The sequence below is a fragment of the Prionailurus viverrinus genome, chromosome D2 (assembly GCF_022837055.1).
Source record: "Prionailurus viverrinus isolate Anna chromosome D2, UM_Priviv_1.0, whole genome shotgun sequence".
Lineage (NCBI taxonomy): Eukaryota > Metazoa > Chordata > Mammalia > Carnivora > Felidae > Prionailurus > Prionailurus viverrinus.
Genome location: NC_062571.1, coordinates 48,953,510 through 48,980,113, shown reverse-complemented (window position 1 = coordinate 48,980,113; position 26,604 = coordinate 48,953,510). Strand labels below are relative to the sequence as shown.

Genomic DNA, 26,604 nt, shown 5'->3' with positions numbered 1-26,604 from the left:
GCTGATAGCTCGGAGCCTGGAGCCTGCTTTGGATTCTGTGTCTCCCTCTCTCTCTGACCCTCTCCCTCTCACACTCCTTCTCTCTCTCTCTCTCTCTCTCTCTCTCTCTCAAAAATAAATAAACATTAAAAAAAATTTTTTTAAATTTACTAGAGAAAAATATGTATTCGTTATATGAAGGCGTATGATCCTCACCAAAGCAATAAGCAAAACAGACTATGCCTGAGCTTTTCGTTATTATTAGAATTTAGTTTGGGGATTTTTTTTTTCCTAATTTGGTTGTTCGGCTGTTTATTCCACTTGAGCAAAGGGATAAAAGATTTCAGAAAAATGCCTGGGAGGAATGCTAAAAGTTTTCATCAATGAGTAAATTGTGAATTAGTAAAAGCCCACGATTGTCAGCTTTTAGAGGCTGGGCTTCCTGGAGAAGCTCTCAGAACATACCCTGAGAATCACCGATCCAGCCAAACCCTCTCATTTATCGTCTGCAAAAGTCACTAAGGCTCACAAACATCTTTGGGTTTCCCCAAGGTCATCCAGTTAATTATTGACACAGAAAGTCCCCTCCCAAAGAATCATAGTGTTTCCCACATCACACGTCAGGGATGCCTGTCGGGGATAAAGGAGGGTCCATGTGTGCTATGGGCCTGAGCTAAGTATAACTGGTCGGAGTCCAAATCTAGCATGGCTGCAAAGCTTTCTAATCCACCTATATGCAGAAGAATAGAAGCTTGGAGCTCATTTCATGAGTTGTTTCTGCTAGTGATTTAAAGACACAGCTTTCTCTTCCACACGAAACGGTCACCTCTAGACAATGACTTCCCCGGACCCCGTGGGCCTGAGGTCCAGGTGTGACTTTCTCAGAGCTGACCAGTAAGGAAGGGCCTGGGCTGGCTCCTCGGCTCTCCCCTCCCACCCAGAAATGGTTAATTGCCAGCTCCAGGCTGCCTCCAGCCCAGCCCTAATTGGCCCGATCTCAAGCGGCCGTGCTGGAGCCGCAGCAACTCTGGGCCAGGCCGGAGCTGCGCGGAGCGGCAGGGGCACTCTTCCAAGGTAATGATTAAGCTGAGCGTCTGGCAAGGGCACAGGCAGCAGAGCCGGGAAGGTGAGCCCTGTTCACACCTCGGCCAGGCTGTGGTGGCCAGGACTGGTTTGGAAGGCAGGGCCCCGGGGCACGGGGGCCCAGAGCCGACAGCCACAGCCTCCCCCTGCACACGGGCATCCAGGAGCATCTCAGGCCGGAGCTTCTGCTGCCTGCCCTACTAGGACCCTGCCCTCGACCCTGGCACCATGAAGCTACAGATGTTCTGGACTGGGCTGGAATACACCTGCCGGCTCCTGGGCATCACCACTGCTGCAGGTAAGACCCCGCCTCCCCGCTACAGTCCCCTGCGCCCTGGACACAGCAGACATGGCTGCTCAAGGGGTGGGGGCCAGCAGGCTGGGGACAGATGGACACATCAGACCACATCTGCTCTCACTTTTCTTCCCAATGCCTCCAAGAAACACTGTTTCGCAGGGCAGCGGCAGGTGCAGTGGGGTGAGCCTGAGTGAGGGAGCCTGATGCCAAATCTCCACTTGGTAACCCACCACCCATGTGACCCTGGGAGCCCTCAGTGTCCTCATCTGGGAACTGAGTAGAGAGGGTCTGCTTTACCTCCTGGAGGGCTATTGTGAGGTGGAGGTGGGGTCTGAAGGTGAAGGTATAAAAAACCAGGCCAATGTGAGAATCAGACGCCTCCCCGTATAGTTATAAAGATGATCAACAGAGCTCAAACCACAGCCCTATTTCATAGAGAGAGAATTCCCAGCACTTGGGGCAGGCTGAGCTCTAGGACTAAACATGGAGATCCCCGGCTTCCCTTGGCCCACTCCCACCTCATTAACAGAAAGTCCTGTAGAAACCCAAGCCCCCTCCCTGTGGCCTGATTACAAGAACACAGTGTGGGTCTGGAGAAGATATGGTTCCCTACCCTGGGCTCCTCTCCCTTACCCGGCCTGATCACAGGCTGCTTGACTTTCTGGAAGCACAGACAGAGCAGAACCAGAGCACCCACGATCCTGAGTTCTGCCTGCTCACTTCCCCAGTGCAGACCCCAACCTTTAGTCCCATAGGCCCCACATGGCCAGAGTCTGTGTGGGGGAAGTGAGGAGGCAGCGTTCTGAGCTCTTAGCTCTGGTCCCACTGACCCTTAGGAAAAAGAAGAGACACACATTGATCACCAGGTCCTTCCTTGCCACTGCACAAAATCCAGGATGGGTCTTGGCAAATAGGAAATGTCCCCCAGCTCAGACTCCAACAGTGCTGGTTCCAGCCCCCCACCCTGTCATCTGCTGATGTGTGACCTTGGGAGAGCCACCCAGACCCCCTCGGATGGCACTTTCTGATCTGGACCTCCTGGCCAGGTATTTTGAAAGATCAAGGATGCATAAGCTGAGCCGAGTTAAGTGGAACTGAGGGCATAAACCTCTTGGGAGAAGCCTCTATGACATGGTTCAGAGCTTGTTGGGGAGGCTGGCCAGTGGGCTCTTCTAGCATCCAGGTCCTCAGCACAGGAAGTCAGCTGTCGGGGAAGCTCTAATGCCACCCTTCTTATTGCAAGATGGAGCACCTGAGCCCAAATAGGGGCAGTGACCTTGCCCAAGGTCACACTGCAGATCACAGGGACAGCAAGTCTGGAGCTCAGGTGCCTCAACTTTTGTAAAGGCCAGGACTCTGGCCAAAAAAACCCCTGCTTCTCAGAGTAGGAACCCCCACCCAGAAGACACCAGGAAGGGTCTGGAATTGCTCTGCTGAGGGTTCTGAGTAAATGGGCTGGCAGGGTAGCCAGCTCCCACCTCCAACAGAACCACCTTGTTACCTACATATAAGGGAATGAATGCCGACGCCCACAACTTCACATCGTGGGGAGAGAAAGGTAAACCTATAGAGTGTTTCTGTGTCTGGGGTTCGAGTCCTGGTCTACCCCTGTTGATCTTGAGCCCACCCTGCCCTCCTCCAGGCCTTGGTTTTCACATAAGTATAATGTATCCTTTTTAGCTATCAGATATCTTGGTGATATTCTGCCCAGAGCTGCCTCCTGTCAGGAAGCCGTTTTAAGACATATCTATTTTTCTAATAGCCTAGCAAAAGACAGTTTAAAAGTCTGATTTATCTCAGTCAGTGGAAGGGTCTGCAGACACACACACACACACACACACACACACACACACACACACCTCCCCTTAAGCACACTCTTATCTCTGCGCAGAGGGCTGCTGTTAACGCTGAAGATGGGTCTTCCTCTTGGTTTTGATAAGATCCAGGCTAAAAATAGGCCACAAGTTGCCTTTTAATGGCCAGGCTTTCCAATAATCTTGTTGGAGCTTTTTAGAGTGCTGGGAGCACGTGGGAAGCTAGAGAGAGGGGCTTTGGTGCTTTTGGGCAAATCTCAAGTTTCTTCCAACGTCACTAAACTCCTGGCCCGTTTCCAGTGTGTAAGATTTGCAAATTCTTTATTCCCTTAAGCCTCTTGTTGTTGAAATCTCCGTTGAGAAATCTGGGCCTCATTTACAGGGGCATTGCTACCAGAAAGGAAATAAGACTTGAGACAGAGGCTGTCACTTTACAAAAACCCCAGGAGACCTAACGCAGCCCCTGGTCCTTTGGTCAGAAGGAACGTGGCATCTCCAGAAATGAGGAGAAGCATGTGGCCCAAGGTTTCCCAGTGTCACCTGCAGGTGACACCTGCCAATCCACCTGCCAATCCCCTCTGCAGATGGGATCTGGGACTATTAGAGGTTCTAAGGGTACCAGACCCCAGGAGACTCCACCACGACGGCAAAGCCCAGTGGCTAAAGCCTGGTTAGCTGAGCTCATCTCTTCTTCTCCTCCCAGGCCCTTTGGATGAAGCTTCTTCAGGATGTCCAGTAGTCCCACGGGCCATTGCCGCCCCACCCCCATGCCCAGCCCCACAACACCAGTGGGCACAGACAGAGCATTGCCACTGCTGAACAGGGGCAGACAGGCCAGGAGCAGACAGCACCCAGCTGGAAGTGTTTCTAAAATTAGAAAATTCTCTCCCATGAGACTTTTTTATGACTTTGAACCAGTCATAAAGTTTCCAAGTCATCACAGAGCTGCCCCCCCCCCAAACATTTGTCTTACCCTTAGCCGGCTTCACTCATTTGCATTACCTCCTTGGCATGGAAGGAAATATGTGTGTGTGTGTGTGTGTGTGTGCGCGCGCGCATGCACATGTGATGTCTGGTGCCTCTGCTGCTGCTGAGATGTGGCTCTTGGAGTCGCTCAGAGAAGCAGACACAACTGGGGAACTGCACACAGACTGTGAGCGCTCCTCACATCCCCTCGCAGATGTGGGTTCTCGCAAAAGAACCCTCGCAAAGCGGGTTCTCATTGTGTCCACCTAAAGGTAGGGACGTGCCATCCTGAGTTAGAGACTCGGGCCCCAGGGGATGTTCAACCCTGGGCTTTATTCTCACTACAAACCCACCATCAGAAAAGGGAACCTGGGAAGTGGGTTGTAACTGAGATGGGAGCCCAGAGGTACAGGGCGCCCCTTCTCTGTCCCGCAGGACTGGTCCCCATCCCTGTTCTTGGAAAGCAGGATTGGCTTCCCTTTGAACTTCGGCAGTCCTCTTCGTCCCTGAGAGAGAATCTCCATGCACTTCCTCACCACTCCTCAGCCCCAGCCCCGAGTCTTTGGGGAAGAGAATGGAAAGAGCCCACTGTGTTGGCCCTTTGGTGAGACCCCTGCAACTTTCCTCAGAGCAATGGCGGCTCAGGGTTGAGGCTTCTCACTGTCAGCGCTTGAGGGCTTTCATCGTTCTTCCAGCCCTGCTCGGGTGTGAGAGCCGATAATGAACATTATTATTTGAGTATTTACTGTGAGCCAAGCTCTGCGCTGCCTGTTTCAAAGGTAGTGTTGCATTTCGTCCTCATAATGACTCTTTGAACCATCATCATACTCCTCCCCATCCCCACTGTATGTGGGGGGAAACTGAGGTTTGGTGGAGTGAAACACCTCATTCAGAGTCTCACAAGCAGGAAGCAAAGAGGCAAGATTCTGATTGATGATGGTCTATTCCTGAGACCCGACTCTTAAACAGTGTGTCTTCCACCTCACTCCGGCTAAAGAACACATCTTTATACGTCTTGGCTACCGCAAGATGCGGGAGGTAAAACACACAGAGGGTCCAAAAGAGGCCGGACCGAAGCCACACCATACACAGGCTCAGGCATGTGGGGTCACAGCTAGTTGGGCACAGCTACACTGAAGCCTAGTAAGCATGACCAAACACTTCCTGAATCTAAAGACACTGACATTTCATCACTTCCTGTCTCTGAACATGCATACTTTGACTGGCACTAGCAAATCCACTCCTGGACCTCCTCTGAGGACAGACAAATCTGCTCACCTTTCCGGAGGGAACTGTCACAGCAGGGCCTCCCATTTATGGGTCCAGAGATGCACAACTGATAACAACAGCAGAGTCATGATCTTGCTAAAGCCCCACCAGTGTCTATGAGGGCCAAGTGCTGACCTTAGTCCTAGTTTACAAATGAGAAAACCGAAGCTCAGAATGTTCGGGTAGCTTGGCAGAAGTCGCACAGCCAGTAGACAGCGGGTATGGTATTGGGGGTCCAGTCTGCCCACCCGCAGGGATGCAGTGGAACATCCAGGGACCATCAGTACACTGCTCCAAAGAGAGGGGTGCCACACAGCCAACTGGGAAATGGGCCGGCACTGAGACAGGGCCATTTTGAATGAGCCCTGCTTGTCAGGCTAATGTGCTCTTTCTCACAAATCAACTATTTTAGATCAACCTGGAATCACTTAAGGGTTTGTTTTGTTCCAGGTTTTTGACCTATTAACCTCTTCTGTCCTCTAAAGGACAGAGCCACATTCCCCAAAGCCCCATTCCTTGCCAATATTCGGTTCAGACTGGAGATTTGGCTTATTAATATAGCCTAAGACAAAAGAAGCATTTAAACCCAGATGTTCTCATTATTTTTTAAAGAGTACAGCAAATGCATAGTTTGACCTTAGCCCTGACAAAGCCTTCGAAAAAAAAAAAAAAGCAACAACAACAACTAATGCTTCTGAGGCAACCATCTTGGGCCCTCCATGCTAATTTCCATCCTTCTTAAATGTGTATCCCCGTGACCATTTCCTGCCATCTAAGGAAGCTTTGTGCACTTCAACATGTCCACAAGTGAATTTATTACCCAAGCAAGACCACATTGTTTTCAGATCCTCCAAATGGATGTTGACTGTTTTTCTTTTCTGATCTGATTGTTCCAATGAGTAAATGAGATATCCCTACTTCTGTTCCGCTCCCTTAGCACTGAAAGATCATATGACTTGGGTCAAACATTTTTTTTTTTACCTCTTTGTGCCTGTGTTCTCCTTAGATTTAGAATCAAGGAATCTGTAAGTCCATTTAGGATTCATTTATTCAGCAAACATGTGCTGAGTTCCCATTTTGTGTCGTGTAGACACATAGAGTAGGATGGTCTGACCCTTACCCTCGAGAAGCACATGGTCTGACCAGGGAGACAAGCCAATAAATACACATCCCAGCACCAAGTGCTGCAGTGTAGAGTTGGAGGGGTGAATTTGTGTTCTTCTCTACTACTTACTAGGTGTGTGACTTTAGGCGTGTTACCTAACCACTTTACACATCAGTTTTTTCACCTATGAAATGGGAATAATGACTGTATTTACCCTCTAGGGCTGTGAACATTCAACAAAACAATGACTGAAGCATGAAAATGCCTGGCACATATATTCTCAATCAGGGCTGGTTAATTTTTAAAGGGATGTATTGAACACAGGGTTGGTAGAGCATAAGTGATGGGCTCTTCATGAAGGATGGAAAAAGAAGAAAGACCAGAGGAAAGGAATAAGGCAATCTATGACCCTTGAAGCTGCAAAGGGAGGACGAAGAGTCCTTAGAATATGAAGACTCTTTTACTGAATAACATTTTCCTTCACAGTTTCCTTCACAGAGTCCTTAGAATGTGAAGAGTCTTTTACTGAATAACATTTTCCTTCACAGTTTGAGGTTGGGTCATTAGGATCAGCCCACAGAAAAACTGATCATTTCTAAACCACACGTAGTGATCAAATCAGAAGAAAGATGGTAGTCTCGTTTTTTTTTTTACCAGCTGGCAATTCTCTTAAAATTGTCCTTAGTTCTGAACAACCATCTGAAGAGGGCTATTATCAAAAGAGATTGTCGTTAGATATAAGTGGCAGGTGCTGAGGAGGGAGAGCCTTCTGCGGATTTCCCCCCAAGACTTCCTAGATCACCAGAGGCCAGGTGAAGTCAGATGAAGAAACATGGCTTGTGTGGCATGGATAGAGTATCTGGAGGGATGGCCATTGTTTTCCGGCACCAGGAAACTGCCATATGGAAGGGTGAGCAAATGTCTTCTTTTTGAATGCAAGAATAAGAAGCAAATACCTTGGGCAAATACCTTGACCTGAAATCAAGACCTAGAAGAAATTCCCCCTGTAGGTCCTTACAAGAATGCTATTCTGTGCTAGAGGTGATATCCTCAATAGTATCAGTGATCCCTGCAGAGCCATCAACAATGTCATCCCCCAAAAGTGGCATATCAGCCTAGATGGCTTCACAGGTGAATTCTACAACATTGAAAAAATAATAGCATCTATTCTACACAACCTTTCCAGAAGTCTGAAAAGGAAGGAATACTTTTCAACTCTTCTATAAACTAGCATTGCTCTAATACCAAAACCAGACAAAAACATCATGAGGAAACTACAAATAGCCCTCAAAACATAGATGTAAAAGTCCAAACAGTGGTTTAGCAAATCAAAAAATATATATGTCAAGAGGAGAGTATATCATACACAAGTGGAGTTTATCCCAGGAATAGTAAGATTGCTTTAACATTTGAAAATCAATTAATATAATTGACCATATTAACAAACTGAAAAAGAAAAGCTTATATTATACAAAGCATTTGACAGAATTTAACATTCTTTCATGAGGAACCCTATCATCAAACTGGGTATAGAAGAAAACTTTCTCAGCCTAAAAAGAGCATCTACCAAAAATCTTACAGCTACTTACAAGTAAAAGATCAAATGACCTTCTCCTAAGATTAGTAACAAGACAAGAATGTCCACTCTCACCACCTGAGCCAACATTGTACTAAAGATTATAACCAGTATAATAAGGCAAGAAAAAGAAATAAAGTACATACAGGTTGGCAAGGAAGAAGAAAACTTGTTATTCACAGATGACATGATCATCTATGCAAAATCTGATGGAATCTATCAGAAAAGCTACTAGAACTAATAAAAGGTTTAGTAAGGTTGCATAAGACAAAATCAATATACAATAACCAACCATATTTCTCTATACCAGCAACAAAAAAATAGAAAATGAAAATTTTAATTTTTTTATTTTTTTGTTGTTTTTTTTTTAATGAAAAATTTTTAATACAAGTACTTCGGAATAAATCTGACCCAAAAATAAACTAAAAAAAAAAAAATGCTACAGGTAGCAAAGAAGACCTAAATAAATAAAGAAATCTATCCTGCTCATGGGTCAGAAAACATTACTCAGATGTCAATTCTTCCCAAAATTGTCATACAGTTTAAAAGCAAACTCAGTCAAAATCCCAACAGTTTTTTCCAAAACCTGTAAGCTGCTTCTAAAATTCACATGCAAATACAAAGGTCCTAATATAGCCCAACAATGTTGTAATCAAAGAACAAAGTTAGAACATTAACACTACCTGGGGTGCCTGGGTGGCTCAGTTGGTTAAGCATCTGACTTTGGCTCAGGTCGTGATCTCTTGGTCCGTGAGTTCAAGTCCCACGTCGGGCTCTGTGCTGACAGCTCAGAGCCTGGAACCTGTTTTAGATTCTGTGTCTCCCTCTCTCTGACCCTCCCCCGTTCATGCTCTGTCTCTCTCTGTCTGAAAAATAAATAAACGTTAGAACATTAACACTACCTGATTTTAAGACTTATTGTAAGTCTGCAGAAGTCAAGACAATGCACTATTGACATAAAGAAAGACAAATAGGTTAATGGAACAGAATAGTGTCCAGAAATGGGCCCATACATTTATAAACAACAGAGCTTTGACAAAAGTACAGAGGCAATTTAGTGTGAACAATTGAAAATCCATTTACCGAAAAATGAATGTCTATCTATAGCTTGTACCATACACAAAAAAAGACTAAAGTGGATTATAGACTTAAATGTGAAACCTAAGACTACAAAACTTTTATTTTTTTTAATGTTTATTTATTTTTGAGAGAGTGTGTGTGTGTGTGAGTCGGGGAGAGGCAGAGAGAGGGGGAGAGAGAGAATCCCAAGCAGGCTCCGCATTGTCAGCACAGAACCAGATGCAAGGCTGGAACCCGGGAACGGCGAGACCATGACCTGAGCCAGAGTCAGAGCTTAACTAACTGAGCCACCCGGGAACGCCTAAAACTAAAAAACTTTTATACTACGGGATAAACTCTAGGTAATGAGTTAAGCCAACGTTTCTTATTTATAATATCAAAAGTTCAATCCGTAAAAGAACAAACTGATAAATCGCATGCCATCAAAATTAAAAACTTCACTTTTCAAAATATAATATTAAGAGACTGAAAAATCAAGTTGACAAAAATACATGATGGCCAATAAGCCCATGAAAAGATGTTCCACATCATCAGTCATTAAGGAAATGCAAATCAAAACTACAATGAGATACTACTACGTAGTATTAGAATGGCTTTCTACCAAGTACTGAGTGTTGGCGAGGATGTGGAACTCTAATACAGTACTCATGGGATGTAAAATCGTACACTCACTTTGGGAACGATTTGGCAATTTCTTTAAAAAGTAAACATATAACTACCATATGATCCACCATTCCATTCCTAGCTATTGATACCCAAGAGAAAAAAAAAAAAAGCAATGTCCACAAAAAGACTGTACATGGATGTTCATAGCATCTTTATTTGTAACAGCCAGAAGCTAGAGACAACCCAAATGCCCGTCAACAGATGAGTTATAAACCAGCCCAAGTATATCCGTACTGCTTAGCAATAGAAAGGCGTAGGGGCACCTGGGCTCAGTCAGTTAAGTGTCTGACTCTTGATTTTGGCTCAGGTCATGATCTCATGGTTTGCTGGATTGAGTCCTATATCAGGCTCTGAGCTGACAACACAGAGCCTGCTTGGGATCCTCTCTTTCCCTCTATTTCTACCCCTCCCCCCACTCACATGCACTCTCTCTCTCTCTCAAAATAAATAAACTTAAAAAAAATAAACAATAGAAAGGCATAAGTCCTGATATGTACTACCACATGGATAAATCTCAAAGTAATTATACTGAATGACAGTAGACAGCCAAAATAGAGTATATATTGTATGATTCCATTTTTATAAACTTCTAAAAAATGCACACTAATCTCCAATGACAGAAAGCAGGTCAGTGGTTGTCTGGGGGTGGATGGAAGGGTGGGAGTGTAGTATTACAAGGATACAAGGGCCACTCTGGTTTCTGCGTGCCTCATGCTCCAGCAGGTTGGCTCAGGTAGCTGTGCATGATGATGGTAGAGGCAGGAGAGAGCAGACCAAGTTCACAAACCCATTTCACATCATTGCTTGCATGATGCCTGATAACATCCTCTTGCGCGAAGCAAGTCACATTTCTGAGCTCAGATTTGAGGGCTTGGGGAATCAGCCTTCGCTTTAATGCGGGGGACTGCAAAGTCACAAAACAAGGGGTGTGGACACAGAGAGGGGCATTACTGCAATCTACCCCAGGACTTCTACAAGGCCAGATGAAGTAGACCTCCTGGATGGTCAACTTTGGTCTATAGCTCATGTTAAAAGAATCTAGTCTAGAAAATTGAACGGGTGCAAAATCTTGCCTTTGGGAAATTCTTCCCTAACAGGCTTGTGAGAGGTATTAAGGGTACTGACTGCCACACTATACTCTAAAATCTCTTCTAATTGAATATCTAGAATTTTCTACTATAAAATCTTGGCCTTTTCTCCCAGTGTCTCTGAACCCTGGCCCATATGTGTCAGCTGAATGTCTCTCAACATACAGGTAAACCTCCCTGCCAGGCTTAGACTCTGCCAAAGCTTCTCCTGGGTTAAGAAGTCTACAACTACCACCTCATTATCTCAGTGGATCCTTAGCAACTGGCTCCAACATCTTCATGTTCTTAGAAATGGTGCAAGTGTAGCTGTTACCTCTACAACGAGCTGTGACCTTTTCAGAACCTAAACCATCCCCAGCCATTGTCATCAGCTGGTACATCCTTACCCGAGATGTCCTTGTGTATCCTACGACCAGTAGGAGATACACCATACTTGAGGAAGAAGAGGAGAGACAACCATGACGTGGTGAGTTATGAGGCTGCCCTCAGCAGCAGTGAATATGACATTCTCATCTTGCTCCCCACGCAGCCAGAGCCAATATCGCTGCCTGGCGTGAAAAGCCAGGTAATGTGACCTCTAGTGACCTCTGTTGCCATCAGGGCACCGCACTGAATGTAAGACAGATATCAAAACTTCACCCAGTGATGGAGTCGGAACAGACAACCCCCAGCCAACCATGAGGTCAGTCCTGAGACAAAAGCAGCACGAGGCCAGAGGCCCCCAGGATAGCCCCTCAGCAGTCAGCACCACGGACAGGCCACGTCCTCATGAGCACACTGGTCCTAAGCCCTTGGCATCCCTAGCAAGTCACACAGAGGACGTGACACAAGAGATGTTGAAATGGATGGGGATTTGGACTACTGATATCCCAATCAGGCCTGCAGAAGGGACCTCAGGCAGAAAAATCAATGAACAACATCAGTGAGCAGAGAAGAGCTCTTTAGCCACAATAACACTGTGTATTAATGGAAGGAAAGGATGAGAATAAACCCTCTCCTCCCCCTTGAGAGTACTTGCCTCTCTCGGGCAGGAACAACCTGCCTCTCCTGATAATTCTATGAGCCATCGTCTACATTTGCACAGCACTCTGTAATGTACTAAGATTGAGCATTCAGAGCCATTTGTGCATGCTTTTATTACCCTCATTTTCCGGAAGAGGAAGCAGACGAGAGGGTTATGGTTTGCTTGAGAAGCCGGGGCTCCGCTTTCCTGATCAGGCCTCACGTTCTCTCTGCCACAGCCGAGTACCCGCACAGCTCCCATCCGCCCCTGCTCTGAGACCAGCACATCAAGACGCCTAGAAGGATGCCCAGAAAGCGGTGCACCACAGAGTCTCGGGCCAGTCTGCTAACCTGAACTAGAACAAACCACTCAGGAAGGCAACTCAGAAGAAAGCCCTGGCCTCTGGGAGAAGAAAATACCGCGCCTCGGCCCAGACAGGAGGGACAGAGGCTAGAGGGCAGGGGACAAGGTGAGGAGGCCAGGCCTGTCCACAAATGCTTGTGGAGGAAGAACTGGCCCTAATGGGCACCAAGTAGGATGCCTCCCCCAGGGGACGGTGCAGGAGGGGGAGAACAGAAAGGTGGGGCAGACTGTACGGGGGGGTGGGGGGCTCCTAATGTGGCGCTGTGGGTCTGGGAAGAGAGGTAACAGGGCCCTGAGGGACAGATAACAGGGAGTGTAGGAAGGAGTCAATGGGTCACTTGGTGGTATAAAAGTAGTTACATGGCAGTTCTGCCCAGCACCACCCTCCCACCTGCAGCACAACAGCAACGACAACGACAACAACACATCTAGGGATCAAGGCTGTTCTTAGGGGCAAGTTTTTCTTACAGAGAATTTATCGTAATGAAGCCCTGATTCTGGGGACATGTATGGTGTTTGTTTCCATGGTCACACTGTCCGCTCCTCTGTCTCCACGCCCAGCTCTGGGAAAAGGCCTCAGGGCCATTTGTCGGAGTGAATTGCTGACACAGATTGTCCATTTCACACTGAACTAGAGCCCCGTGAAGCCAGCGTTGCAGAGACACCAGCCAGGCTGCCTTGTCAGGAGGAAAGGGGACCAGGAGTACAGGCCAGATTCCAGGAGTAGCTAGAGGCTCCCAAACCCTGGGCCATGTGCGTCTCTGGATGCCAGGGCTGGAGACACCCATTGCCATGGTCACAAAAGGGCCAATGCCGCCTCCGCATCACCCTGGGAGTGAGCACCTCCTTATATTTAGGTCTTAAATTTAGAGCGAGCGCCTCTTTAAATTTTGTGCTCACCTCACATCAGTCCTGGCTTCGCTGGATGCCGAAACTTCTCTGTGTCTTATAGACAGCCCTGCCTAAATTTGGAAACCTGGCAGAGTTCCTAGGTCTGATTCCACCAAGCAAGGACTATACCCATTCTCATCCACGGGGCTGACAAGAGGCCTCGGAGAGAGCAGGTGGCCCAGGCGCGCGGTCCTGGGAAGACAAACACACAGGAGACAAGATGGCCAAACCACTTCTCACACACCCGTCCCATTTTTCACTTAACACCCCTCCTTCCAATCGAAGGCCACACATCATGCTCATTTCTTGGCTTCTGAAATACACCAGTTCTGGAAACTAGTCCCCTGGAAAAACATTTGGGAAGCTCTAGACCCTCAGTCAAAACGGCCTTGGAGTCCTGTATCTGCATCACATGGCACTGTGGGGCCTCCCAAAGACAGTGCGTTCCCAGCACAGTTCAGTGAGAACAGCAGGCGGGGAGCTGCCATGGCAATGGCTGATGTGGCTGTCTGGGGTGAGCGCTAGATACGAGTCACAGCGTTCTCCCACAGTAGACGGGCCTCAGTGTTTGCTTTCCTCACTTTCTCCACTGGGCACCTTTGTAAAATGAATCTGCAGAAGGGAACTGCTTTGGATGAGGCAGAGCCTCACCGATCCTGCATGAAATCCTAAGCTATTATACCAGCGAATAGGATCCTAGAGACACCACCCCCACTCCTAATGAACTGCCTCTCCCGGCCCGTGCCCAAAGTTGAGCAGGGGGAGAGTTGCTACAGGACCTGGGAGCCCGCAAGTTGGCTTTCTGACAACCAAGCTGAGGACCGGTGAGAAGGGCCAGAGGCCCAAGGGGCTTTGGGCGCACGCTCAACATTGAGAGTCAGAATATAGACCAGACCAGACACAGGGACTTCTGGGCCAAAAACCTCAGGTAGTTAAGAAGATAGGATAAGCTGCTTTTCCAGTTCTGTGGCTACCTAATAAAACCACTCCAAAACTTAGTCGCTTGAGGCTACAACAATTTTATTACGCGCAAAATGTTGTGGCTCGGGAATTCAGGCAGAGACAGTGGAGACGGCTCATCTTTGCTGCATGACGATGGGGTGGCTGGAATGACTCCTCAAGGGCTGAATGTCTGGAGCTTTGGTTCTGACTGTTGGGTTGGCTCGTCCATTCTTCTCTACTTGGTACCTGCTGGGGCTGGGACGTCCACGGAACTTCCTCACGGAAACTTGCCTGGTGGAGAGGGCTGAACCACCTGGGGCTGGCTGTGTATCTGTCTGTCTCTCTCTTTCTCTGGCGTTCCCTCTACATGGCTTCCTTGCACACAATGGTCCCGGGAGCATCAGACTTCTTACGTGGTGGGTGGGTGGCCACAGAACAGGCATTTTAAGAGGCCTGGGTGGAAGCTCTTTGTGAATTAGCAGTGTAAGTCCTTGAACTGTCTACATCATTCCACTGAACTGAGTCACTAAGGCCAGACCATATTCAAAGGGAGGGGAGTTAGACTCTACCTCTTGATGGGAGGCATTGCAAAGAATTTGTGGGCAGCTTCCATTAACACATCCTACTGTAACAAAGAACCCCCAAATCACGTTGCTAAAGTTAGGGCTATCTCTCTCACCTAACTGTGTAGAGTACATGGGCATCCACTCTCCTTTTCTGCCATAGAGCCCAGCAATTAGTTTATCAGGTGTCTGGGAGTGTGGCTGCCCCAGGGATCCGTGGGAACATCTTCACAAGACCATCCCTGGCTCACTTACCTTAGTCATGGCAACTAGTGTGACCTTCAGAGGCCCGGGAGACCTTTGGGGAGATAAGTGCTAGGGAGAAGAGCAAGTTCTCGTAGAAACAAGTCCAATCCCCAGGATACGTGTCTGCACCCAGGCTGCAGGGACAAGGGTTTTCCCAGCACCACAAGGCACAGCTTTCTCAATGGACTTGGCTCCCTTGGACGAACAGGAGGAAGTTGCAAAGTACAAGAGGACTTGAGGGTGTGGGCCCAGGAAGCCACACTGTCACTGCCCTAGTGTGGAACGTGTGGAACCCGTGACCTTACCTGGTCCCAGGAACTGCACAGAGAAGCCCAGAGACAAGGCCCTGTCCCTTTTCAGCCACGGCGGTTCCAGGTTCTTATTCATGCTGCTCCACGCTTCTGGCATCACCTTGCCTTCCTTCCCTGCAGAACCGTGCTCGGCTTCCAGACAGAATGGAGCCAGCACTCGTCCTGTTCCCGGGGTGCCGTGGCCTCTTCCCACCCTCCCCCGCTCTTCATTTCCTGGGTCCGCGACAGTCTGCCCAAGCCCCAGGGTATATTTCCTTTGCACCGCTGTGCTTTACCCAGGCCTGGCACAGAGGATGTGCCATAAATGAGGGTGTAGGCTGACCGCTGGGGACTTTGGACCCTGGCCTATTAGGACAACTCTTGGGTCTCTGGGGGGCACTGCCCTGGGCAAGGAGATTCAGCCGCGGCTACTTCTGACATTCAGAAGACGACTCTGCTCAGACTGACGGCCCCTTTCCAGAGGCCTGGGGTGAAGGCCAGATGGGTTACTACCACACTGAGCCAGAGTTTAGACATTCGGCAGATCATCGAGGCAGCGAGGCAGGAGTTTCCTGACTCGTTCTGTGGCAGACATTAGAGAAATCCATTCACAGCTGGGTTTGGGGGACACAGTGGTCCACTGTCCATGGCAACGAGGGTGTCATCCATGTAACACCCCCATCACCCCATGTGAGGGCCCCCAGGAAATGTCCTCCCCACCAGCACCATTGTCAGCAGAGTCCTTCCTCTGCTGGGGGTTCTTGGGGCCCCTGGGAATCAGTCCTGATTCTGGCTGCCCTCTGCCCTTTACAACAGCATGCCCCGGGCAAGGTGCCGCACCTCCAGGATGCTTGCTGGGATTTTTCCATAAGTTACATGAGGGACGTTGTGCAGACTAAACAAGATGCACGTAGGGACCTACTGGAATGTGCTGGCACGTGCTGGGACCTCCCTGAGAGGCAGCTGGGTGGTCACGTCCAGGGAGGCTCCAAACCCAGATGCCTTCTGGCCCCACCCTTCCACCTTCCACTACCCAGATGAAAACCAGGATGAAATGGCAAGGCACGCACTTCTCTGTGCCCGGTCTGAGCCCCCAGACAGAACCAGCCCTCCCCTCCTGGGGTCCTGTGCCTACTGGCACCCTAGTATTAAACAGGGGAGCAAGGGCACCTGGGCACGCCAGCAGGAGCCAAAACCAGAGCTCGTGGCTACCAGTGTGCTAGGAGATGGGGAGGCCAGGAGCAGCCGGACCACGGTCCTGTCTCTCGGTCACCACCTCACGTCTGCTGCTTGATCTCGGCCAGTCACCAAAGCCTCTTGCCCTGTCTGCCCGAGGTCAGGATGCTTTCTGAAATGCCAATCTGAACATGTTGCTCAAATTCTCCAAAACACTCAAGGCCCTCCCTGCCCATCCTGTGGGGGCTGATATTTAAAGACCCACCCGCCAGCCTCAGTCCACATGGACTGCCCACGGCCCCCTCTGAGAAAAGAGAGAGCTCTCTCTTTTCTCTGCTGTTCCATTGATTTGTTTTTTTAATCGCAGACCAGTGCTGCTTCTACAGCATTCCTAGAATGCCCCTCTGACTATTGACCTTCTGTTTCCATCAAAAGGCATCAAAATACCTCTCCACAGGCCTAACAAACCAGGGCAAAGGGCTGCTTCCAAGACCCTTTCCTGCCACCTGCTGGCCACTGGCCACAAAGCATGCGAATCTACAAATGTGAACGAAGCCACCCGCCGAAAGTTAACAAGCGACTGAGCAACTGTGGTGTGCCTGGCATCAGTTAGCTTACTGAATCCTTATAACCATTCTGTGCAAGAGGGATGACGAGGAAACTGAGGCTCAAAGAGATTGCGTGCCTCAGCTATTAACTGGCGGATGTGAGGTTGAAATGCAGGAATGACCTTAGTTGGTAGGTTGGTTTTGCTTACACTCTCTGTGCCTCAGTTTCCTTTCTGTAAAAGGACGGTAACACTAGTACCTTCACAGAGCACTGTTGTGATGACTTGGAAAGTTAACAAACGCTAAGTGCTGAGGACAGGGCAAGATACATGCATTGAGTGAAAACTGAATAGACAGATCGGCATTTGCCTGCAGTATATACCACATCACACACACACACACACACACACACACACACATCGACAGTGGAAACCAGGAAACCGCCCATCACCTGGAGCCAGAGTCTCAAGTTTGGTCTGCAGATCGTTTACCTTCTGATATGTGTCCTTGGGAGAACTACCCAAGATGACAGACTGAGTAGGAAGTATATACCTCCCTGTGTCTCGGGCTGCTGTTGAGGAGCCAGGACGAGCTTGACCACCGTGCAGAAAGCATTAAGCTCTCTGTAGGTTACGCCGACCCGCTGGATGTGTGTGGCCGGCCAGCATCCCTGGCCCCTCACGGGGTACAAGCCAGTGAACATCTAGAACCTGGAGAGGGCACGGGGCCCTCCACGGCTCCAGACCAAGCCCAGGGGAACACCGGAGCCTTCCATCACTACGAATCCTCAGGCACTGCCCCTCTCTTCCTGGACGGAAGCACTCTGTGCCCTGCTCCCCAAAGCACTTTCACATCCAGTCCCCCCAAGGGGGAGTGAGAGGTGCCCGTGGCCTAAGTGAGGGGCTCTGCACTGCTCTTCAGCAGACAAAAGTCTCAGGACATGGGGATGAAAGTTTACAATGTCTCTGCCAGGGAGGAGAGGACTCATCAAGGGAAGCAGCCTCCCAACCAGCAGAGGTGAAGGGCCACACATGGACAGGCTACCAAACACAACAGCCTAGCCCTGCCATCTGTGATTTTCTGGGAGGGAGACAAGGTGAAGCCACAATTCGGCCAATAGCAGAGGGGGTCATCTGAGCCCAGAGAAGAAATAGAGGGTGCAGTGTAATCAATTAGGACCAGAAAGAACTCTGGTTACTGGGCCATGCGGCCCTGGAGGAAGTTTTCAGGACACCTCCATGCTGTCTGTGGAACGTTTCCATCAGCAAGCGGATGGGGTCTGAGCCACGGCTCATTGAGTGAAGCGGTAAGAGCAAGGGAATCCCCGTGAGGAGACAGCCCGGAGCCAGCAAGTCTGGAAAGGAGAGTCCGAGAAGAAATTCACGCTGGACAAATGGAAGGTCAGGTGCTTGAGCACAAACACCAACCGCCAAGTAAGAGCAGGAGGAGGGACGAGGCTAATCAGCTTCCTGTGTCTGAGCAAACCCTCAGGGGCTTAACCAGCACTGGGGCCAAAGCAAGGAGCTAGGACTGTGTGATACAGGAGGCGTGAAACCAGCGAGTAGAAACGAGGTCACAGAAATAGCTACAACAGTGAGCTAGGCAAGGGGACAGGGGTTGGGGAGGTCCCACGGCCAAGCACGGACCCAGACACATGTCATACATGGGTATGGCTTGCAGGACAGTGAGGGCCCTTAAGGCCATGCCACATGGAAGACAGCCGTGGAGCAGAGGGGCTGGTGGCCCGTCAGTGTGAACTGTCTCTGGGGACACTAAGGGACGACCCATGAGGGCAGAAGACAGGCATCTGTGCCCCGGGGGCACTGCTGGGGTTCTGCCTGAAACCCCTCTGGCTTCCAGAGACCATTCCAGAAGGCTCCCTGCTCTCCTGCCTCTTCCCAGCCACCAATCCCTGTGCCATGTGGAGAAGAGCCCACCCTGGCTCCCGGTCCCCAGGGAGAAGCCTCACTCCACAGCCAAGGAACCTTCCACAGGGCCACGCTCCAGCTGGAGCATGTGGGCCCACTCTCCCCTCTCTTCTTCCCCTCTTAGTGTTGATCGGCGTGGGCACTGAGACCTTCCTCCAGGGACGGTTCAAAAGCCTGGCTTTCTATTTGCTGTGAGTATGCGTGCATGTGCTTTCCCTGCCCACATGTTCTGCTCGGCACATCCCAAGTCGGTCTCTTCAGACTAACACAGAGCAGCCCCCACCCCTTTCCCATGCTAACTCCGTCACATCCCACAGGTAGAAGAAGTAGAGAGGGCTTCTAGGATATTCTCTGCTTTGGGCAGGGCTTTGGTCGGACTATCCCATAAATCAAACAATTCTCTCTCCATTCATCTACCTACACACCCATCCTCCCATCCATCCATCCATCCACCCATCCGTCCAACAACCCATCCATCTATCCATCCATTCAGCCAGCGAGCCAGCCAGCCGCCCTCTACCCACCCATCTATCTTTCCAATCATTTCTTTATTCAGCAACCACTAACTGAGCTCTTGTTTTAAAGAGAGAGGAATCAACTCAAGAGACTACATATGTGAGCCCTTCTACATGTCATGCACACACACACAAAAGGTTTTATTTACATCATGTTCTTTGACCGCATCACGGAAGTGCACACTGTCCTAGTTTTTCAGGTTAGAAGGTTCAGAGGGAGTAAGCAGCTCAGCCACATCACCAAACTTAAGAGCAACAGGGCGCAGACTCAGGCCTGGGCCCATGTAGCTCCTCCCCAGCATCCTTCCCAGCCAGCTGCCTCTGCAAATGCCTCCCGGCAGGAAGGAGATCTCTGTGCAGTGGTGACCCAGGGAGGGAGGAAAGCCTTGGGTCCCTGCCGCCTCTGACCGAACAGCTTCTCGGCATCCCCATCCTGAGGGACACAGGGAGCCTGGACTTGGCCTGCAGGGTGGCCAGGCTGCCTTTGCAACTCCTCCCTCTCCTCCCCATCTACATCCACCCTCATCACTGCCCAGGGCAGGTCTTCAACCTGCTAGATGGGTCACACCCACCATCTCCCATCTTCCACCCTTCCAGCCCATGTCCACACCACCACGCAATTAGCCACCTATAAACACAGGGCTCTTCCAGAACCTTCAGCAGCTGCCAGGGTCTCCCGGCCATACTCTCTGCCATTTCCTGGCTTCCATTTTAGTTCTTGTCACTCAGCTTCCACCCCCGGAGCTTCTGACTCTTTCTCAAACTCACCTGCACCACCTCACCTCCTAGCCCGTTGTTCGTCCTGGTGAGCACCCAAGGCGATTTTCCACCCACCTCGACATTCCCAAAGCCTGATATTCCTTCCTGGCGTTCTGCCTTGGGAAGCTTGCCCGGAGCCTGAAGCCCCCACTGTCTGAAAGTGACTTCTCTTCGCTCTGAACACCCTCCATGTCCCACTGAGCCTGTCCCCGCCGCTCTGCGCTGTCTCTCCAGAATCCAGAAGCGGGCCCGGCCTTCCCCCTCTCCGCACGGTTGTGCAGCTCACCCACACGGTCACTTCAAGTAAGAGGTAGGGTTATCATCCTGCTGTAACAGGTCAGGTCCATAGCCGGTTAATGCAAACTGCTTTCTTCCCAGAACCCTGCCCCTTCCTGACCACTCTGTCCCTTTCCTGAGAGGACACTGTGCCCATCTGGTCACTTTGCGGCCCATCCTCGAAGACATTATTTCCAGCCTCCGGTCCCCCGGCCCCTTGCGGTGAACTGGCTTAGGTTCTGCACCCTGCACTGCTCTATAACCCCATGGGACGGGCAGCCACCACCCTCCTGAGCTCACAGCCACCCACATCTCAAGGGCCATCTAAACGCCACCCTCCCTCTTCCTTCTTCCTCTGCCGTCCTCCTTTGCACTCACTCAGGCTCCCCTGCAGATCTCAGACTCCTGCCTCTGCGTTCCCTCAGAGCGGTCCTCGGTCCTCGAAGGCAGCACAGCCCTGTAGGACGGCCACTCCCTCCTCTGTGTCCCCGGGGCCCTCACACTCTCCAGGAGGAACTGAGCTGTTGTTGGCTTTCGCTTGTCCTTCACTTCTCTCTGCCCTGGCTTCCTCTCCCATCTTCCTCCTCCCTGCAAGGCCCCTCACTGTCTTCCTCACACGCACCCACAAACAGCAGCCACACCATTAGGTGAAGGGTCTGCGTGGCTTGTGTGGCGCCCTGGGCAGAGGCCTTGGTTTGTAGGATGTTGCTGCCACTGCAGGGCTGTAGCCTTGGGTTCATTGCCCCACTTGAGTAAGCAGACTTCCCTGGCCTCAAGAGGCACAGCCTCTATAGCACCAGACAGGACGTCTGGTGAGTCACTTTATTGCCCAAGCCTGTTTCCTCCTTGCCCACCCCACCCCCCCCCCGCCATCCCAGGCAATGAAGTTTGTTTTACAAAGCCTGCACCTTGGTGTGCTTGTTAGGAACACAGGCTCTGGAGTCTGAGTGCTGGGTTCAAATTTTGCCCCTGCTGCTGATCTGCTGTGTGACCACAGCAAGGATCTTGACCTCTCTGTGCCTCGAAGCCCCTGGCTGTAAGCTGAGGGTAATTACAGTGCCTCAACAGTAATATGGTTACAAGGACTGAATGAATTGATATTTGAAAGCCCTTAGGACATAGCTGGCGCGTCGTTGTCATTATATAAATGTTAGTTACCCAATTTAAAAGCTAAGGAGTAAGAGGGAGATACTGGGAGACATAAAGAGAATAGGAGAGAATGGGGATTAATTACTAAATGGTCACAGAGAAAGAAAAAAGATAATAACTAACATGTATATAATGAGCATTATGTGCCACATTTGAAAGGCTTTGCAAATATCAATTCATTCAGTTGTTAGAAGCAATGTGATTGAAGCAGTGTAATTACCCTCAGTTTACAGATGAGGATACTGACACACAGAAAGGTCAAGCCGCTTGCCTATAGGCATACAGCTGGTCAGTAGCAGGGGCAACGCCCAGGAACCTGAGGAAACCGAGGCCCCCAGCCTCAGTGGGCCTGGGCTACATGGAAGAATTAGAGAGGGAACTGCCAAAGGGCGTTCACAGAGGCTCAGGTCACACAGGAAAACTGGGAGAAGCAAGAGGTCACCAGACAGACAAAAGGAGGAAAGGGGAGTCTTTCCATGAGGGACAAGCCTGTGCAAAGGCCCTGTGGCACTAGTAGCTTCCCGTGTAGTCAGAGGACTATAGAAGTTCATGTAAGACTTTAAAGGCATGCTAAGAAATTTCCATGTTATGGGCCAGTAGGACCCTCCAACAAAACATTCAAGTTCCATTCCCAAAGATTCTAATATATAAAGTCTGAGGCTCACCCAGGAATCTATGATTTTACATATTTCCCAGAAGATTCTGACTGGAAGGTCCCTGGACCATACTTGGAGCACAGGGAACTTTTGAAGCATTCTGGATTGGGAGGAATACCGTCACATTCAGGTGTCAGAAGGAGCCCTGGGGGCAGCCCAGTAGTGGCAGAGTGGAGAGGCAGGAAGGGGAGAGGGGAAGCAGGGAATCAGGGAGGCAGAGAAGGGGAGACTAGTGCAGGGGTTGAGAGGGCAGTGCCCAAACTCAGGTCAGACAGGTGAGGCCAGAGAGAATGGGAGTGACTCTAAACCGTGGGAGGAGTACAACCAGCCCCTCCTGGAGACGGTTTGGACAGTGGGAAAAGAGGAGGAAGGGAAGGAGTCTGGAACAGATCCAGCCTTCAGGTTTCTACAGCCAAGCAGTGAATGTCCTCCTAGTGACAGTAAGTAGAAGTATGTGCCTGCCAGTGTCCACACAGGGGCCTGGATCAAGGCGGCCTCCCCTGCTGGCCCATACTCCCTCACCCATGTCTGGGCCCTGGCCCCCACCCCTCCACTGAGGCCCAGGTCCTGGCATGAAGGCAGCTCCTGTTAGATGTTGGCTTAGTGGCAGCATCAGATCGGGAGACCCCTGGTCGGTCTGCTGGCTGTGCCTGGCCAGGGGCCCCGGATGCTGTGAGAAAAAAGGCTATGGGAGAGCGAAGGGTGGACCAGATGGCACCAGACCTCCCTTACCTGTCTCCTCCGCAGGTTTATAGGAGTTGTCATCTCTGTGTGTGAAGGGGCCTACTTTGTGGCTCAGCTGCTGACCATCTGCTTCCAGTAAGTACCCTCCAGAGCAGCCCCTCCACCACCTCCCAGCCCCAGACGCTCCCAGATACCCCCACCTGTGAGGCCACAGCCCAGGTGATGTTCTGCTTCTGCAGTCGCTGCGGATGGCTTCCCTCCCCACAGTGCGGCCAGCCCCTGCCTAGACATGGGATCAGGCCCGCAGGGCTCAGTGGTCTCCTTTCCCCGCTCCCAACCAGGGGAGCAGAGTGACGCATTCACTGAGGGCCTGTTCCCACCCAGAACTCCCCGCAGAGTCTGTCCCCACCACCAAGAACAGGTCATACCTGCACCTGCCATCCAAGGAATCCACAGAGGGGTGAGGACCCTGCAGAAGGCCGGACAGGTTTGGAGTAAGCAGAACTAGATTTGAGAACTGGTTCTTTTTCCTGCTGAGACCCAGGGACAAGTCAGGGGTTGCAAGGATCTTGGGAAACCTCAGTTTGTAGAAGCTGTCATCAATGTGGCCAAGGGCTGTCCCTGGACCACAGCTCTCAGAACCTAAACAGTTGGGTTTCTAGGTAGTCAGGGAAGAGCCAGGCCTCAAATCCAGCCGTCCCGGTACCTTGCAAGGCTATCAGCTGCCTCCCAAGGTCACCAGCCCTGAGGCCACAGGCTTCCTCCTTTCTGATGCATGTTACTGCCAAGGGATCTTTTGCAACTTCTCTGGAAGGAGGAGGGGCAGGGAAGAGGGGGCAGAGAAGAGCCCTGAAGCTGAAGGGGCATTTCTCCCTGCTCTGGACTCCCTTCTCCCAGCCCGGGTTTGGTCTCAAAAGAACGTCCACCAGAGGGCACTAATGAGCCATGGCCATGGCCGTGGTGGAGGGCTGTGCTCTGGACCAGCACAGCATCCTCCAGGCCCCTCCACTGCCCCCAAACTTGCCTGGCCAGAATTCAGCTGTGCAGAGCCCTGCTCCAGACCAATTCAGAGGATGAAGGAGATAGACCTAAAGGCAAGACCTTTCCTCCTTTGAAACCTGGAAGCAACACCCCCGAGGAAAACTGCTCAGCATCAGGCCTCTGCCAGGCCCATGTGTGGTCCTTGTGTGACAGTTTTTTAAAAAGCCCCTCCGGGCTGATGCCATCTTATGCCTAGGTGACATTCCGCGAGCAAGGTATAACTGGATTCCAGCCTGTTCATACAGGTGGCCAGGCAGCTTGTGCAGTGCACAGTCAACACAACTGTCCCAGCAGGCTATCTCCCCTACTGTGTGCCTTCTCCATTCCACGGGGGACCTCCCAATGGGGCCCTGGTTTCCTTCCCAGTCTTGGCTGAGTCCTGATATCATTTGGCTCCTTTCCCCCTTGACCTAAAGGCAGGGCTAGACAGCACTTCAGAAAAATTGTGGACCCTCTGGAGGGACTCAGACAAGACCCCTAACTGTGGAACCCATGGTGAGAACACCAGCCCCTGGGGAGTGTTCAGCCAGAGGTCACTAAAGAGAACATGGACACAGAAAGACCCAGTCCCAGCCTCCAACAGCTTCACTTGTTGCTGGGGCTTGTCTGGGTTGTTTGCTGTCTCCTACTAATCCTGGACTCCCTCCCGCCAGGTGTCGGCCAGCGTCCCTGGCCTACAAAGCAAGGGAGAAAGCCCGCTGGTTGGGCTGCTTCCAGAAGTTCCTGGCATACATGCTGTTGTCTGTGGCCTGCTTTCTCCACCCTGTCCTGGTCTGGCACGTGACCATCCCAGGTAGGACCTCCAGGAGTTAGTGGAGGCCAGCAACCCCCACCACAGACGGGCTCTGAGCAGGAAGGGCTGAATCCCCTTCTCACAGGCCTCACGGACACTGGCTCCCAGGGCCCCCACTGACCCCATTGACTTCTCCGGCCTAGATCTTGGGGATGAGGAAGTGTCAGACATCCTTCATGCTGTCAAGGGGCAAGAATGTCCCTTCATGTAGGTATCCAGAGGCTGCACCCACAGAGACTTGTCCTCCAATGCCTCTGTGTGGTCAGAGCTTTCGGAGGGCGTGAGATGGTCATTTCTCTGTACAAACCCATCCCTGTCTCCCCAGTGCCTACCCACTCAGGGGCAAACTCCTCAGCCTGGTTTGGAAGGTATGCCATGATGGGACCCAGGGCAGACCCTCAAAGCCTCCTCATCTTCTCCCACTCCAACTTCACAGAGCCTGCTAGTCAGCCTGGTGTCTGATCGTAGAAGCCAGGACTCCGTGTTCCCGCCCCTCGGTGTTGTCCATGACCTCTTCTGCTAATACCCTCCTCTCCCCTCCTCCCTAGCTGTGAAAACTCTGTCCCTTCTCGTGACCCACCTAAAATGCCAGGAAGCCAGCTGCCCCGGGGAAACCAAGTCGAAAGGCAGAGCTTCCTCTTCCTCCCTGTGGTTTCTTTTCATGTACCTGTCATAGCATCTCAAGGCCACTCTGCACAGCCCTCAGTGGACTCCAGAGAAGGATTCACCATTGCCGAGGCCAGAGCAAGCCACAGCCTCCCGCTCCTTGGAGACGCCCAGAGGCTTCCTCTGGCCAGAGCAGCAATCTCTGCCTGAGACAGAGGGACCTCTGGCCTGGAAGCTGGGGGTGGGGGGCCCCCAGGAGGGGGGCCCATGCTAGGCCAGCCCCACCCCATGGGATTTGCTCTTTCTTCTGTGTTCACTGGGGAGGCTGAGGAAGGAGCATGTCCCCGCTGCTGGGAGCGGAAGGAAGCCCAGATCAGTCGCTGGAGCCCAGCATTCAGAAGAGAGTGCAGACCCATTGAAGGTCCAGCCCGACACGCTGTCCTAGCAGGGAGGCCAAGCACAGTGATGAGAGGCCAGGCGGGCTGCACCAGGGTCGGCTGTCACTAGGTGGGGGACCTCAGGCATGGGGCCCCCTGGCTAAGGATGAGGGTGAGGACCCCAGCATAGCGCTAGCCCTGCTGACGTCCCTCAGCCGGGCATCAGGCCTGCCCCCTGAATGTGAAGTGGGTGCGTAAGGACAAGTCACATGTGCAGGCTGGAGCACAGGAGGGCCTGAGGGTGCCGCGATGGCCTTTTGGGACAGCGGGCTTGGACAGCCTCTGGCCCATCTCTAGCACTCACCCAGCATGCTGACCTCCCACATCCCTTCCAGGCTCCATGCTCATCATCACTGGCCTGGCCTACTTCCTGCTGAGCAAGCGGAAGAAGAGCAAGGCCAAGCCCGAGGCGTCCGCTCCCCCAGAGCAGTACACGGACCCCTCCGGCAGTGCCGTGAGCACCACTGGCTCTGGGGACACCGAGCAAACGTACACCTTCCACGGGGCCTTCAAGGAGGGGACCGGCTCCCTCTTCATCCACATGAAGAGCATCCTGAAGGGGACCAAGAAGCCCGGTGCCCTCCAGTGCCCGGACACCCTGACAGAGCTGACCCTGGAGCCAGCCGACTCGCTGGTCAAGAAGAAGCAGGTGCACTTCGAAGACAGCATGGTCAGAATCATCCCATCTCTCACCGAAGACCTGGACGGGGGGGACAGCGAGCCAGAGGAGACCACCTCTGACACCACCCCCATCATCCCTCCCCCGCAGGCCCCTACCTTCCTGTCCTCTCTCACAGACGCCAGCCTGTTCTGA

General features: G+C 51.3%; 1 protein-coding gene across 1 annotated transcript; it reads left to right on the top strand.

The window, feature by feature from the left end:
- Positions 1-1,290: 1,290 nt before the first annotated feature.
- TMEM72 (transmembrane protein 72) lies at positions 1,291-26,604 on the top strand. Its single transcript, XM_047826465.1, has 5 exons — positions 1,291-1,360; positions 18,999-19,065; positions 22,977-23,048; positions 24,608-24,747; positions 26,126-26,604. Exons 1-5 carry the CDS (start codon positions 1,291-1,293, stop codon positions 26,602-26,604), a joined length of 828 nt encoding a protein of 275 aa, XP_047682421.1.

What these genes read in the sequence shown, in the direction of transcription:
- TMEM72 (XM_047826465.1), top strand. Translation starts at nt 1,291, where the DNA reads ATGAAGCTACAGATGTTCTGGACTGGGCTGGAATACACCTGCCGGCTC. An exon ending in AGCCTGGCTTTCTATTTGCT is followed by an intron (nt 19,066 to 22,976) that starts GTGAGTATGCGT and finishes TCTCCTCCGCAG; the next exon opens with GTTTATAGGAGTTGTCATCT. An exon ending in CTGGCACGTGACCATCCCAG is followed by an intron (nt 24,748 to 26,125) that starts GTAGGACCTCCA and finishes CATCCCTTCCAG; the next exon opens with GCTCCATGCTCATCATCACT.